This window comes from Amphiura filiformis, chromosome 9 (assembly GCF_039555335.1).
Source record: "Amphiura filiformis chromosome 9, Afil_fr2py, whole genome shotgun sequence".
NCBI classification, from domain to species: domain Eukaryota; kingdom Metazoa; phylum Echinodermata; class Ophiuroidea; order Amphilepidida; family Amphiuridae; genus Amphiura; species Amphiura filiformis.
The window spans coordinates 51,747,652-51,762,258 of NC_092636.1; the positions used below are offsets into that span (position 1 = coordinate 51,747,652).

Below are 14,607 nucleotides of genomic sequence, written 5' to 3' on the forward strand. Positions count from 1 at the left end.
GCATTAACCTGAATTGCATCTTCTTTTAAAGAAATATGTATGGGGGGGCATATGCACTCGCGCGCTGAACTGTGGGGTGGGTGTCATGCGTGTACTTAAAGTTAATGTGTTTTTAACATGGCATTAATGCGCCTGCAAGCTTGTGACTTAAAAAGTAGTTGGCCTATTATCCAATAAATACATTTTAAGTTTTTATAGTTGGATATTGTGAATATCGCCTTATTTATCATGTTTATAATATACAGAACTGATCTTACTCGACTCATTTGATATCAATTGAGCAAAAAAGGGCTGAATAAACATGATAAAAAAAATGTTCTTCATTAGCCTTCCAAGAAGAACCTTCAATATAGGAACCATTGGACCATCAAGTGCCTTGAAAACAAAGCCAGCAGAACGTTATCTTACTGCCTTTATGGTTCATCAAAATGTTCTATTTTTGAAGGTCCATGTGTGAGGGTTCTCCATATAACTTTATGGGATGCTGTGTATTCATACGTAATGGTAAACGTAAATCAGCTATCAAGACATTGTCATTGTTCAGGGCTCGTCCTAAAAAGAACAAAATAAGGACAGCGACAAGAAGGGCATTTTCGCCACCTTGCCTTACGTAAAAGGTTTCTCAGAACGGTTGCGCAGGGCTTTTGACTCTGCAGATGTGAGTACAGCTTTCAAACATCAGAATACCCTACGCAGATCTCTTGTCTCCCCAAAGGACAAAACTGAACAAGAAAAGCAATCTTGTTGCAGCATTCGTTCTGCTTGAACTTGAGTATCAGCATGATCAGGAAAGATACTTTCAAAATCTTTGATCAAATCTCCTATTTGACTTTTAGCTACTTTTCTCTGTTGATCCTCAGAAAGATGACCGAACTTTTGATCTAATTTTCCAAGCACATCGGAGAACAAAATAAGGACAGTGACAAGAAGGGCATTTTCATCCTCACTCTGATTATCATTCATGATGTCAGCGTTGGCATCTTTACTCGTGTTTGCTTCAGCATGTGCAACTGGACAGATTGGTTTTGAACTGTCTGTGACATTTCTTCCAATATACTCTTTGAGCATGTTGAGCATATTAATGTGACACAATTGTCTACATTTGCGTCTACCAGGAGTCTTAATGATATTCTACTTCACCCACTTTTGACTTAACTACATATGGGCCAGAATATCTAGCCTGCAATGGGTGCCATGGAATTGGAAAAGTTTTCTTTAGCAATTTCAATTGCTCGGTTAAGCCTATGTTTAAAGTTTGACACATAATCCAAAAGATTTATGCCTAATTTGTCATCAAGCCACTTCTCTTTTAGTAACTTCAAGGGGTCACGCACTGTATGTCCAAAGAACAGTTCAAATGGACTAAATCTTAGCGTTTCCTTGAACACCATCCATAGCAGCAAACAATAACAGATGCACACCCACATCCCAATCCTTCTGAAATTCCAAACAATAAGTCCTGATCATGTTTTTCAGAGGCTGATGAAATCTCTGTAGAGCACCTTGTGGCTCAGGATGGTATGCACTTGTGTATTGCTCTATGACTAATTGATACATGGTTTCTTGAAATAAACCAGAAGTAAAGTTTGACCCTTGGTCAAACTTTATGGATTTTGGGAGTCCTACAAGTGTGAAGAACTTTGTTTAAAGTTTTAGCTTTGCGCCTTGATGTTTCGTAAGGGTATAGCTTCAGCAAAGCGTGCATGTGGAGTGGACGGACACATAATTGTCAGGAGATACTGATTTCCTAATTTAATTTTTGGTACGGGCCCAACACAGTCTAAAATAACCCAACTAAATGGTTTAAGGCCGATATTGGTTTCAATGTGCAGGCCACTAAAAATGTCGCAGAACTCTTTCATGAGTTTTCTTAACTCCCAAATACCCTATCATAGGACTATTTCTTCATCATCACACGTAGAAGAGCAATTTGTACGTACGCTGGCAACGAAACCGCGTAAATGCACTGATTTGAATCTGCCATACAGCAAAATCCAATATGGCGTCATACACTCTCAACTTGAGACGAAACACACTGCACTATAAATCCCAGGCTTTAAATTTTTTTTTTTTTAAACCACTTAGGTTAAAAAATTCCAATAAATGTTGGAAATATAATCGTAGGTCCAGTGTTTGCCCTTGAAAATTGTATTAAAGTACAAAAGTGACTTGAAGATAAATGTTTATATTTGTTTTGTTTATTATTATTATTATTATTATTATTATTATTATTATTATTATTATTATACCAATAGGAAGAGCAAACTCTCGAATTTTATGTACATGTAATGGGAGGAGCTGAGCAAGATGAAGACACCTTTGCATTGGTCTTTGAGATGCCTACATATAACATCAACTAACAGCAGCAATTTAGTCAAATTAGTTCACTATGGAAGAATAACTATACATGGTGTACGACAAATGCAGGGATAAGGGCGTGTCAGGTCTTTTTAAAAACACAAATTAGAAAGCTCAATTCACATGGAACTCCAAAATGGCATTTGAAATATATGAAAGTGTTGGGTCATACTACAACCTTAGCTGGTTCGAGTAACTGTATATATGTATATGAAAGACGAACTACAGCAGGACTTGTTTTAGAAGCTTCTTCAGACTAAAATGGAAATTTGCTGTAACTGTGCAGGTTCAAGAAAGTCTTAATATATAGTTACTTCAAAACCAGTTTCTGATATTAGTGTTAATTTAGATCCGTGTAATATGATGGTGTTTCTAGTTGCTTTTGTTCAGTGCAATCCTAATGAAAAATGGCATTTAGAGTACAGTATAGAATTTAGACAACTTTAACACATAGTAAAATATCAACTATATACAGGCTGTTTCAAAATGATTGATAGCCATGCAATAATGTTTTGTTCTTTATTGAAAAACCTGCTTCTTCCAATGCAACACTGGATTCGCGTAAAAATGAATGGAATGTTACCTTTTTTAAATAACAGGAAGCTAATCAATCAATCAATCAATCAATCAGTCTTTATTTCATTCAAGCTAAAAATGTTACATTTTGATGCGGCCGTCTTGCCCATGCATATTCACTGGAAACCGATGGGCGGGCCGATGGATATGCCAATCATTTTTATACAGCCTGTATAGACATACATAATTATATAAAAATTCAAAGTTTAGACCTTAAGTCGTTACTCTGAGTTTCACGCAATCGTCAGACGACACATAATTATATAATACCTGTAAAGTACTATTTTTTGTACAAGTTTTATATTAACTTAAAGCATCTTATTGCATAAATGGCATCTTCTTTTAAAGAATTATGTATTGTGTGGGGGGACGTATGCACTCGCGCGCTGAGCTGTGGGGTGGGTGTCATGCGTTTACTTAAAGTTAATGTGTTTTAACATGGCATTAATGCGCCTGCAAGCTTGTGACTTAAACAGTAGTTGGCCTATGGTCCAATAAATTTATTTTAAGTTTTTATAGTTGGATATTGTGAATATCGCCTTATTTATAATATACTGAACTGATCTTACTCGACTCATTTGATATCATATGAGCTAAAACAAGTGCTGAATAAACATGATAAAATGTTCTTCATTGGCCTTCCAGGAGAACCTTCAATACAGGAACCATTGGACCATCAAGTGCCTTGAAAAAAAAAGCCAGCAGAACTTTATCTACTACTTTTATGGCAAGGTCCATGTGTGAGGGTTCTCCATTATACGTAGCGGTTTACGTAAATCAACTATCAAGTCTGGACATTGTTCAGGGCTCGTCCTAAATAAAAAGAACAAAAAATAAGGACAGCGACGAAGATAGTAGCAAGAAGGGCATTCTTACGTAGAAGGTCTCTCGGAACGGTTGCGCAGGTCTTTTAACAGCTTTCAAACCTCAGAATACCCTACGCAGATCTCTTGTCTCCCCAAAGGACAAAACTGAACAAGAAAAGCAATCTGGTGACTCCCTATACATTGGTGAATCTGGACGCAAGCTCGAAAAGAGACTAACAGTATACAAATACAAGATGTTTTGAGGGGAAGTAGTCAAAACTACTGATCCCGAGGTGTTGGATGATTTGAATACTTCCCGACGTTGGATGATCGCGTGGGGAAGTAGTCAAATCATCCAACACCGAGGACCAGTAGTTTTGAATACTATACTTCCCGAAATGGAACATGTTGTATTTGTTTTACTATACCTCATAAATATTTTCAATATCACGGTAAAATCGTAAACAAATGTAATTGCGTAATTGCACAGGCGCGGGGAAGTAGTCAAAATACCGTACTCGGACGCTAGCGTTATTAACCAATAAGATGTCTGGATTACCTAATAAATATTTATGAGGTATAGTAAAACATAAATCCAAAGCGGCCAGTTCCAAATCAGCGATCAAGGAACATATTAAGGTTATACAAAGAAACGTATAAAAAACGTATAAAAAACGTATAAAGTTGTTCTCTAAAACAGAGTTTTCTCAGTAATCAAATATCGCAACGAGTGAAATGTTGGTGCATTGGATGTAGCTTAACGTTTTTGTGTGTGTTTATACACATTTTTAGAATAAATTTGAAAATCCTTCGTTTAAAGCCTTTTTACGCACCATGTTCACAAGATCAAAAACGCGTTCCATGACGTTTTTTTCAAATGTGCGCCCGTATAAAACCACACCGAGTGATTGTTTTCTTCTTTTTTGTATTGTACTACAAATCGATCAAAGAAATAATGTCGCCATGGGGAAGAACCAAATACAGTACCGATTAAATTTTAAAACCCGTTTTTGGGGAACATTTTCGAGAATCTTGATTGAGAAAAAACTGTTTTGTTACATTATCGATATCTTAATGTGGAACGTTAATTTTGACATCTAACTACCAACATTATTTCTCAACGGTCTGCCGGTTACTCTACCATTTGATTTTCATTCAAAATTGAAGCTACTTTTGCAAAAAACGAGTTTTTTTCGTCGTCATCGATGCGTCCGACTATGCGAGGGCAATGGGCTTGTTTATCATAACAGCCTGTATGCACTATTGAATATCATTGTAGATATAGAGTTTACTCAATTGAAGTGGCTACTAGTACTGTCTGTTCAATTAGCTTAGATTCTTGAATTTTTAAGATATTTGAAAAAATAAAAAATTGTGGTCAAAGTCATCAAAGAAAAGCGTTAGCACAGCCTTAGACCTAACGTGATTTGTACTTTTCAAATTCTAAAGTTCAATTTAAAACCCTATTTCTTTTGAATTTTGGTCTTTTCCCGCGATATTTTTTTATAAAAAGCCGTTGAACGTCGGGTACCATGAACTTTTTTGAATCAATCCATTTAGAGCAATGGGGACGAATGTCATAATGCGATGAGATAGTATTTATTCGACCATCCGCATCAGGAAGTATTGTCCAGCAAATAGCTAATTGCCAGTAGGCCTACATGAGTATGCCTAATTTGTGTTGAAACCCTACTGTTGAAACATTACGTTATTATAAACTCCTCAACAAAAGTTTGGAAAGTTTTTTCAAGCATCTGTATCTCAAATTATTTGTGACATATTCATATCGTGTTGCATATCAATGGATAGCTACAATACTCCCTTGACAATGACACCCCATTTGAAACAATAACATTTTTCACGGCTGAGTACACGCCTTGTGAATGTAGTGGGGGCATTATTCTGTGCAGCAAGCTGCAATCCATATCTTCACAATCTGGGACCTAATGCAATCCTCCAAGATGACACCGCTCGCCCCACAGAGCCACGGTAATCAACGACTACCTACAGAATATGGGAGTAGAGCCAAAATGGCCTGCCATCAGACCAGACCCGGGGGCCAGAACTCAACCCGATTGAACACTTGTGGGACCAGCTTGATCGTGCTGTACGTGCCAGAGAAGCCCATATGCAACCACATTGAATGACCTGCAACGAATCCTTGTTGAATAATGGAATGCCATGCCACAGTAACGTGTAACTGACCAGGTCGGTGAGCAGCATGAGGAGAAGGTGCCTGACTATTGTGGCTGCCTATGGTTTTTCCACCCGCTATTGAGGTTAGTGGCTAGCGTTGTTTGAGCACAGAATAATGGTCAATTTGGCAAAATCTGTTTGAGACCCACTACATTCACAAAGCGTGTACTCAGCCGTGAAAAATGTTATTGTTTCAAATGTGTGTCATTGTAAAGGGGAGTATTGTAGCTATCCATTGATATGCAACACGATATGAATATGTCACAAATAATTTGAGATACAGATGCGTGAAAAAACTTTCCAAACTTGTGTTGAGGAGTTTATGAACTAAGGTTTTCTAAAATAGGCCCAGCTTATGTAAATACATTCTTTGTGTATTTATTTATTTATTTATTTATTTATTTATTTATTTTTATTTATTTATTTATTGGTATATGGTATTAAACAAAACTCAATTTACATTGTAAACCAGTTGAAATAAGACGAAATCCAGAATTTTTAATGTCATTGTTTAGGAAAAAAATAATGCTCAGAATAATGTTATGCATAACGTAATCGCGCTATATAATTTCGTGTAACAAAAACCGGTGGACCATCATCAACTATAGAACCTATCCAATAACCGGAACGGTATAACAATTGAAATGGCAGGACAGATTGGTGGACAGATTGCTTTGCTAAATTGGATAGGGTCTATGCCCTAAGTTGAGAATGGACCGTCCCACTCGATTTGTAAAAAGGTCGCAAATCCTTTTGGTGGACCCAAGTAACTGCCTAAAATGAGGCAAAATTGAAAAGAAATGGGGTTTTTACTTGAACTTTGGAATTTGAAAGTATAAATCACGTTAGGTCTAAGGCTGTGCTAACACTTTTCTTTGATGACTTTGGCCACAATTTTTTATTTTTTCAAATATCTTAAAAATTCAAGAATCTAAGCTAATTGAACAGACATGCAAATCGATGACCTTCAGGTGCAGGTGGTGTTAATATTTGGCAAAATAAAACTCCCACTGCATGATGGTATCATCAGCATTTATACTCCTTGCAGATATCATTGTATGTTACAACTTTCCAACAAGTTTGCCTGGCCTAATTAGGTGTATTAGCTCTCATTTTGTCAGAGTAAGTTTATGACTACTTTATATAAAAATAGGTGCTAATAACTTGTAGATACGGGGTGTTTACTCAATTGAAAAATCAGGAATAATTATATACAGTGTTTCTAAATCAATGGTATAGTTTTTTTTCAACTAAAAGAAACTTTAACCATTAAAACCAATTAACAAATGTGATTATAACATCAAAAGTAAAACATTACCCGATATATTGTTTTGTAAATAAATACTGGAACTAAAATTTGCAACTCACTTTGCTACGTTGCATCCGAAAACTTCGGACTTCGTCAGGCATCTGATTGAAGATGTTAAGATGACATCAGGTGTTGTGACGTCAGACGGTGAGGAATGTCTGAAGTTTTCGGACGCAACGTAGCAATGTGAGTTGCAAATTTTAGTTCCAGTATTAGATTTAATTTACAAAATAATGTTTTGAACTACTGGATGAATAATCTATACACCAAGATATAATCCGATATAATTTGTTCAAAGATAATCCGATTTCATTTTCTGTTGCACAAAACTTTTAACAATTTCACGTCACACGATGATACCAACTTTATTACATTTATTCTTGTTTAATAGCGACTGCAAAGACATATTGAGAATGTGGATAGGCCTATAATTTCACACGGATAAATGGACATACAATGGCGTTCTTACAGTCTTACAGCTATTCTATAGCGTAAGACAAAATCGTGTGCTCTTTTATTTAATGACATAAAATTTGAAAAAATATTGTAAGCAACACTTGAGGTTTTGACTTTTAAAACCTACATTTTGGTCAAAAAATGTGCTGGAATAGGTCGTTTTCAACCACATTCACCTTGCTATAAACATTGAATTGCGTTATCTATTGCCGTAATAAAAAAAGTCTTAGGGAGAAGTGTTAGCTTTCGTTCGATATAAAAAATAATTCTGATTGGATGAAGGAATACTTGAGGGTTTGACAAAAACCAATCACAGATTCCTATTTTCCACTAGATCTCACACAGCTCTTATGATGCTATGCAATCAACCGTGTAGTATAATCACAGACTGCGTTGACCATAGATTCGCCGTGCTTGGATTGCCTTGGATGATTATATCACACTATGAACAAGGAAGAGGGGGCATACAAATTGGACATTATCTATGACCAGATCATTTCAAAACGGCAACCTACAAACCTACTGCCGACATTTAGAAACACTACAGCCATTGTTAATATTTTGTTACCGTGTATATATGATATGATGATGGTGAAATAAATTTGAACTTGAACTTTAGTGAACAATGTTCCTGATACATGTAGGAACTGAAATATATCTAGTGTGTACTTTCATTTCTATTGAATCTGTACTAGAACTTATTTAATTTACCTTGTGAAAGTCAATATTGTTAAGAATAAAGTCTTGAAAATCAAGCAGAGCTGACAGTGAATGAAGAGTGGTTTTCACGAAAACCAGATAAGTCATTATACGGTATTGTTTGAAGTAAGGTAATTGTATAATTGATTATGAACACATCTTTCACATTTCAAGAACCTTGGATACGATGGCAAGGACAGAAATTGGCCTATTAGTCTATCAGCTGGGCCGCAGCGAAAAAAGTTTCGTTGGAGGTCTCCAGAACCGATTTATGTTGCACACCATATGATAGGTTTCCAAAATCGTAAGTGGCACGTTTATCCTCGAAGTCAGGTGGGTACCGTGTAATCCATGCGTACGCACTCGTTTTTTCTGACAATTTCTGACAAAATCTTGTTCGCGCAATTCTTTTTATAGTGAATTTAGTTTTAATATGGAATTGGTTGGAAGGAACTAGAACCGATTCTTAGCCTACACTAATGTCTCCGGATATATTTCCAATAATGACAGTTGCACAATCATCTGTAAGGTCACATTGATTGATCATCATCAATTGTACTATAGGATATGTTTCGTTATCAATTCATAAATATCATTATGATAATGATAATTTTCGATTGAACGTGCAAGCATTATAATGATATAAAAGTTTTTACATTTTCAATGTTACTTTGACATATTTTATATTAAACTTTTAATTGCTTTATTGATTTTTTGATCATAAAATTTTAATGAATTGGTTTAGCATAAGAGAACACTTAAGTTTCGTTATCACATAATAAAATATCATGTATGAAGATAGAACTTAAAAATTAACGATTGCAATTATTACCATGATTGCAAGCATGCCAAGCATTGAAATTTCTATACATTTCTAAAACATAATTATGAGCAATTATACAAAACATACGAGCAATACGCATCTCTGGTGTAACAGACATAATTATTCCGCAAATTTCAGTTTTGTGTCTTTGGAAAATGACCAAACCAAATGTTTCGATCATGATGATGAAAGAAGTGTGTCTTACAGTGTGTCCCTGAAATAACTCTTATCGTCGGGAACTGAGTATGTCTTCTTCGGCCCCAAATGCATATGTTGCCATCGGGAAAATCAAAGTGGAGACTAGTCTAATCTTACATACATACGTACCCACCTACATACAAAATGTTTATATAGCGCTGCTACATAAAGAACGCAGCGCTGAAAGAACCATAATTAAAACTACAAATATGAGATACAAAAGGCATATATAAGATGAACAAAGTCACTTAAGCAGGAAACTAAATGTGTTTTCAATGATTTCTTAAAAGCAGGTAATGTGGTAGACTCTGATGATGACAGGTAGACTGTTCCAGATGCGAGGAGCTGTGTAAGAGAATGTCCTTTTTTCAAAAGATACTAATGTCTTGGTTGAGTTATGCTCAGAGAGGCGAGTTGTGTCTGCTGCTGAACGGAGACCTTGACGGGTTGGAATGTGAAGAGAGAGACATTGCGATAAGTAGTGCCGTCCCATTGAGGCATTTGAACACTAGCACCAAGATCTTAAAGGTGATTCTATCCTCAACGGGGAGCCAATGTAGTTGGTGTAAATAAGGCGTGGCATGATCTCGTTTCAACGCTTGGCAAATAACTTTCGCGGCCCAGTTCTGGATCCTCTGTAATTTCTGGTTGATCCGAGAAGGAGTCCATTACAATAATCCAGTCTGGAGAGAATAATAGCACGTGTGACGAGATGGCAGGTGTCATAGTCCAGGAATATACGTATACGCGAAATATTGCGGAGTTGGAAGTTTAAGTTTGTGCAGAGAGATTTTACATGTGAAGACATGGACATTTGTGAGTCAAAGATGACACCAAGATTACGAACACTGTCGCTAGGAGATATTGTAACGTACTCAACAAGCAAAGAAATAGGAGACATGTGGTGTTTGAGGTGTGGTGATGTTATAACCATAAACTCTGTCTTGTCATCGTTTAGCTTGAGCATGTTGTTATTCATCCAGTTCTTTATGGATTTGATGCATTCAGAGAGCCGATGAAGTGAAGAAGCTGTGGATACATGATCTTTTTGGTTAAAGCCAACATAAAGTTGTATGTCATCGGCATACATATGATACAATACACCAAACTGTCTTACAATACTTCCTATAGGAAGAGTATAAATTGTGAACATTGAAGGTCCTACAATGGACCCCTGAGGTAAACCAAACTCAATGTCATGAGGGTCAGATAGCACACCGTCTATGCACACCCTAGTTGTTCTACAGGACAAATATGACTGGACCCATCTTAATACTCTACCTCGAACCCCAATTTCGTCAGCCAGTCTCTTAAGCAACACTTTATGGTTAACCGTATCAAAGGCACTGCTGAGATCCAGCAGAACCAGAAAAACGCCCTGATGTTGACACATACATTTCATGATGTCATCTTTCACTTTGTACAAAGCTGTCTCTGTACTGTGAATTGGTTTATAGACCGACTGTAAAATTATTTATTTATTTATTTATTCTTTCTTTAGGCAGGGTAGCCCCTTCAATGCTAAAACACTGATTTCCAAGGAGGCCCTGCATCAAAAAGTACAACATTCTTATGTTAAAACAAATTTAAAATTACATATAAATACTGTACATACATGTAAATAATATAAATTATTTTACGATACAACTAAAAATTACATATGAGCACACAAATAGATTATGATGCAGATGGAATAAACAAAATTATGAAGAATGAATCCTATGCTTAAATTGAGAGAGGCTCATGGATTCATAATTGCATTTAATATCAGCAGAAAGACTGTTCCAAATTTTAGCAGCACGTGAATTAAAAGTCCTTTTCCCTGCATTAATATTCCATGACACTTCGTGGAGATTAAAGTTGGTTTGACTCCTTGTGCCTTTAGAATGCATGCTATACATGAAATTAAATTGAGATGATATGTAACTTGGAGCCATACCTTTAAGGCATTTGAATATTAGAACCAACATTTGGTTAGACCATCTATCATTTAGTTTGTTCCATTGTAAGATACTCATCATATCATTAACAGGTGTTCTAATATCAGCAGATAGGATAAACCTCACCAAGACCATTATTTTCAATGTGCCTATTGATGTTATTAATGGCACACTTTTCAACAACCTTTGAGATATATGGGATGTTAGAGACGGGTCTATAGTTCTTTAATTCGTCAGCTTTGAGAGACTGTTTCTTAATTATCGGTGAAATAATTGCATGTTTCAATGGCTCAGGAAAGGTACCAGTACTTAATGACTTGTTGACAAATATCAGTTATTACAGGTATAAACACATGAACATTTTGCTTTATAAACCACGTTGGAACAGGGTCCAGGAGACAAGACTTAGCAGGTGACTTAGTAACGTACTTGAGGATCTCTTCCTCACTAACAAGATCAAACTCAGTGACTTGCTGATGCTTCTGTCCTTCAATAACTTGTGCATTGTGCACATTGATGTTTTTGCCATTGCTATAATGCGACGTCTGATTTCGGCCTTGATTTGAAATCATGGATCCAAGAACGTTGAACTGTTCGATAACCTCAATTGCTTGATTTCCTGCATGAATAGTGGTGTTCTCTTCTTGTTGGTTGATGGCCATCACCTTTGTTTTGCTTAGATTTAGAAAAACTTTTCACTCTCCGGTCTCACTCTTTCAATCAGCTCCTCAAGTTCACAAGCACTGTCTGCGAGTAGGGTAGTGTCGTCCGCATACCGTAAGTTGTTGATTGTTCTGCCTCCGACAGATATTCCAATGCTGCAACTCTTGAGGGCCATTCGCATGATATACTCTGCATATGCATTAAACAGATGAGGAGACAAAATGCATCCTGTCTCACCCCTTGCTCGATTTTGAACCAGGTACTGTAACCACATGTTTTTCTACAATTGATTCCTGATCGTCATAGAGTGTCCTAAGCAGGTCAACCACATGTTTTGGGAAACCCGTTGATACTAAGGTGTCCCACAGTGTTTGATGTTGAACAGTATCAAATGCTTTCGAATAGTCAATGAAGCACATGTAGACTTAGACAAGTGTAATAAATAAAATAAAATAAAAATAAATAAAAATGGACGGTTGAATTCAATAGCTTTCTCTGTATAAATATTTTTGATGTTTGCTATTTGGTCTCTTGTGCCTCTGCCTTCCACAAAAGCGGCCTGCTCTGGGGGAATCTCACGACGCATGTGCTGTTTGATCCTCGCAACCAACCGTAATGTACAGCATGATCTTACTTGCATGGGAGATTAAAGAGAGAGAGAGAGATGGTCCTGGAATATTGATCTGGTCCAGTCTACCGGCCAGTTCTTGCCTTTCCAGAAAATATTGCATTGTTTGTGCATCACATCCACTCCTTTATCTCCGATTTCTTTGATGAACTCAGCTGGGATATCATCATATCCTGGTGCTTTACCCGTCCTCATTTTTCCATAACCATCACCACTTCTGGTCTCAGTATGTCACTGATTCATCTTTCTTCATCAACCTCAACTGTTGCCACCTCTGCTTGATTTGATCACACTCAGTTAGAATTTCACCATCCTCATCTTTAATTACATCCAGCTTTTGTCTTTTCTTCCTTGTGATTTCTTTCACTGCTCTAAAGAGATCCCTGGAGTGGTTGGTCATGTTGGTACCAGAATGTAATTCAACCTCTTTGCATTTCCTTTCAAAAAATCCTTTTTATCTTGTCTGGTTCTGCGCTGAATTCTCCTACTAAGATCTTTATACTGCCTTCTGTCCTTCTCCGTTTGTAAACCTCTTGCTTTCACCTGTCGTCTTTCTTCTGTCATTATACCCACTTCCTCTGACATCCATGGCGATCGGGTTTTTCTTTGGTTTCGGCAAGTTGTTCTGCGCTGCTGTAGAGATTGCATTCTAATTTGTTTGTTCCCATAATTCATTAGGTGTCCACTCTTCTTCCTGTTCGAGGAGTATCTAAAAAGAGTTCCTGACTTCAACTCGGTACTGCTCATTTATACGATTAACATCATATCTACGCGGAGGAGTGTCCCGTTTGACTGACTTCAGCACTGATCGAATGTCAGCAACCAGAAGCTGGTGATGTGAGCCACAATCTGCTCCGGTGTATGTTCTTGCTACCTTCACACTCGACCTCCATCTTCATTTCATTAAGATGTAATTTATCTGATTTCTGGTCCTCCCATCTGGAGATATCCAGGTATAAAGCCGTCTATATTATATGATGTTGTCGGAATAGCGTATTTGTTACAATCTGCTCATTTTCATTGCAGAAATCAGCTAGTCTTTCCACTCTTTCATTAGCTTTGCCCAGTCAAAACTTCCCAATGGCATCATTGTTATCCAGGTAATTTCCAACTTGAAGTCCCACATCATGATGGTAATGTATCTATTAGGAATTTTGTTGATGGTTTCTTGGAGTTCATGGAAGTAGGAATTAATTGTCTCATCATCTGCTGTCGAGGTTGGAGTATATGCCTGAACTACTGAGATGTTCACAGGTTCTGCTTGGAGACAGATGGTTATCAGTCTGTCACTGATTGGATTGTAGCCGAGGACACATTTTGTCATTTCTCTTGATAGAATAAAACCTACTCCATTCCTTTTTATTCTAACTGAGCCAGAATAGTAAACAGTACGTCCATCATCCAGTGAGAAATGACCTTTGTTAGTCCACCTTCTGCTAATAATCCACAGATCGGAATATTACATCTCGCCATTTCTCTTTCTATAATGTGCAGTTTGCTATCATCTGTCATACTTCTCACATTCCATGTGCCAAAACGATTATTATGCCTTAAGTTTAGATTTTGTCCTTTGTTCCAGCCCTTTCATCAGCCTGTGAAGCGTCATTACAGGACCTTCCAAAGGTACACGATTGTTGTCCGTTCCTTTCCCCTCCGGGACCAGAGATATCACCTTGGTTTGCCGGGCTGGTGACTGCCCCACTCTAGAAGACTTCATCATTTAGGTTGTCTTGGGGAAAAATAGTGAAGTGGGTTCCCGTTTCCTTCTTCACCAACAGTAGTCCTCTAACTCGACCATTGCTGCCAGTCATAGGTTATACCGTAATTTGTTGTTTTTACGGGATACCGGAAAATTTGCTGCCAGTGGTTTCCCCGTACTTTTACGGGGACCAGTAAAATTAGGGAATTTAAATTTTACTTTCAGTGTGTTTTAAGCAGGATTAAGTGGGAATTAG

The 14,607-nt window shown here is 37.1% G+C and overlaps 1 protein-coding gene across 1 annotated transcript; it reads right to left on the reverse strand.

The window, feature by feature from the left end:
* Positions 1-12,875: 12,875 nt before the first annotated feature.
* LOC140160139 (craniofacial development protein 2-like) lies at positions 12,876-13,976 on the reverse strand. Its single transcript, XM_072183416.1, has 2 exons — positions 13,765-13,976; positions 12,876-13,035 (listed from the first exon to the last, which is right to left on the reverse strand). Exons 1-2 carry the CDS (start codon positions 13,974-13,976, stop codon positions 12,876-12,878), a joined length of 372 nt encoding a protein of 123 aa, XP_072039517.1.
* Positions 13,977-14,607: the final 631 nt, after the last annotated feature.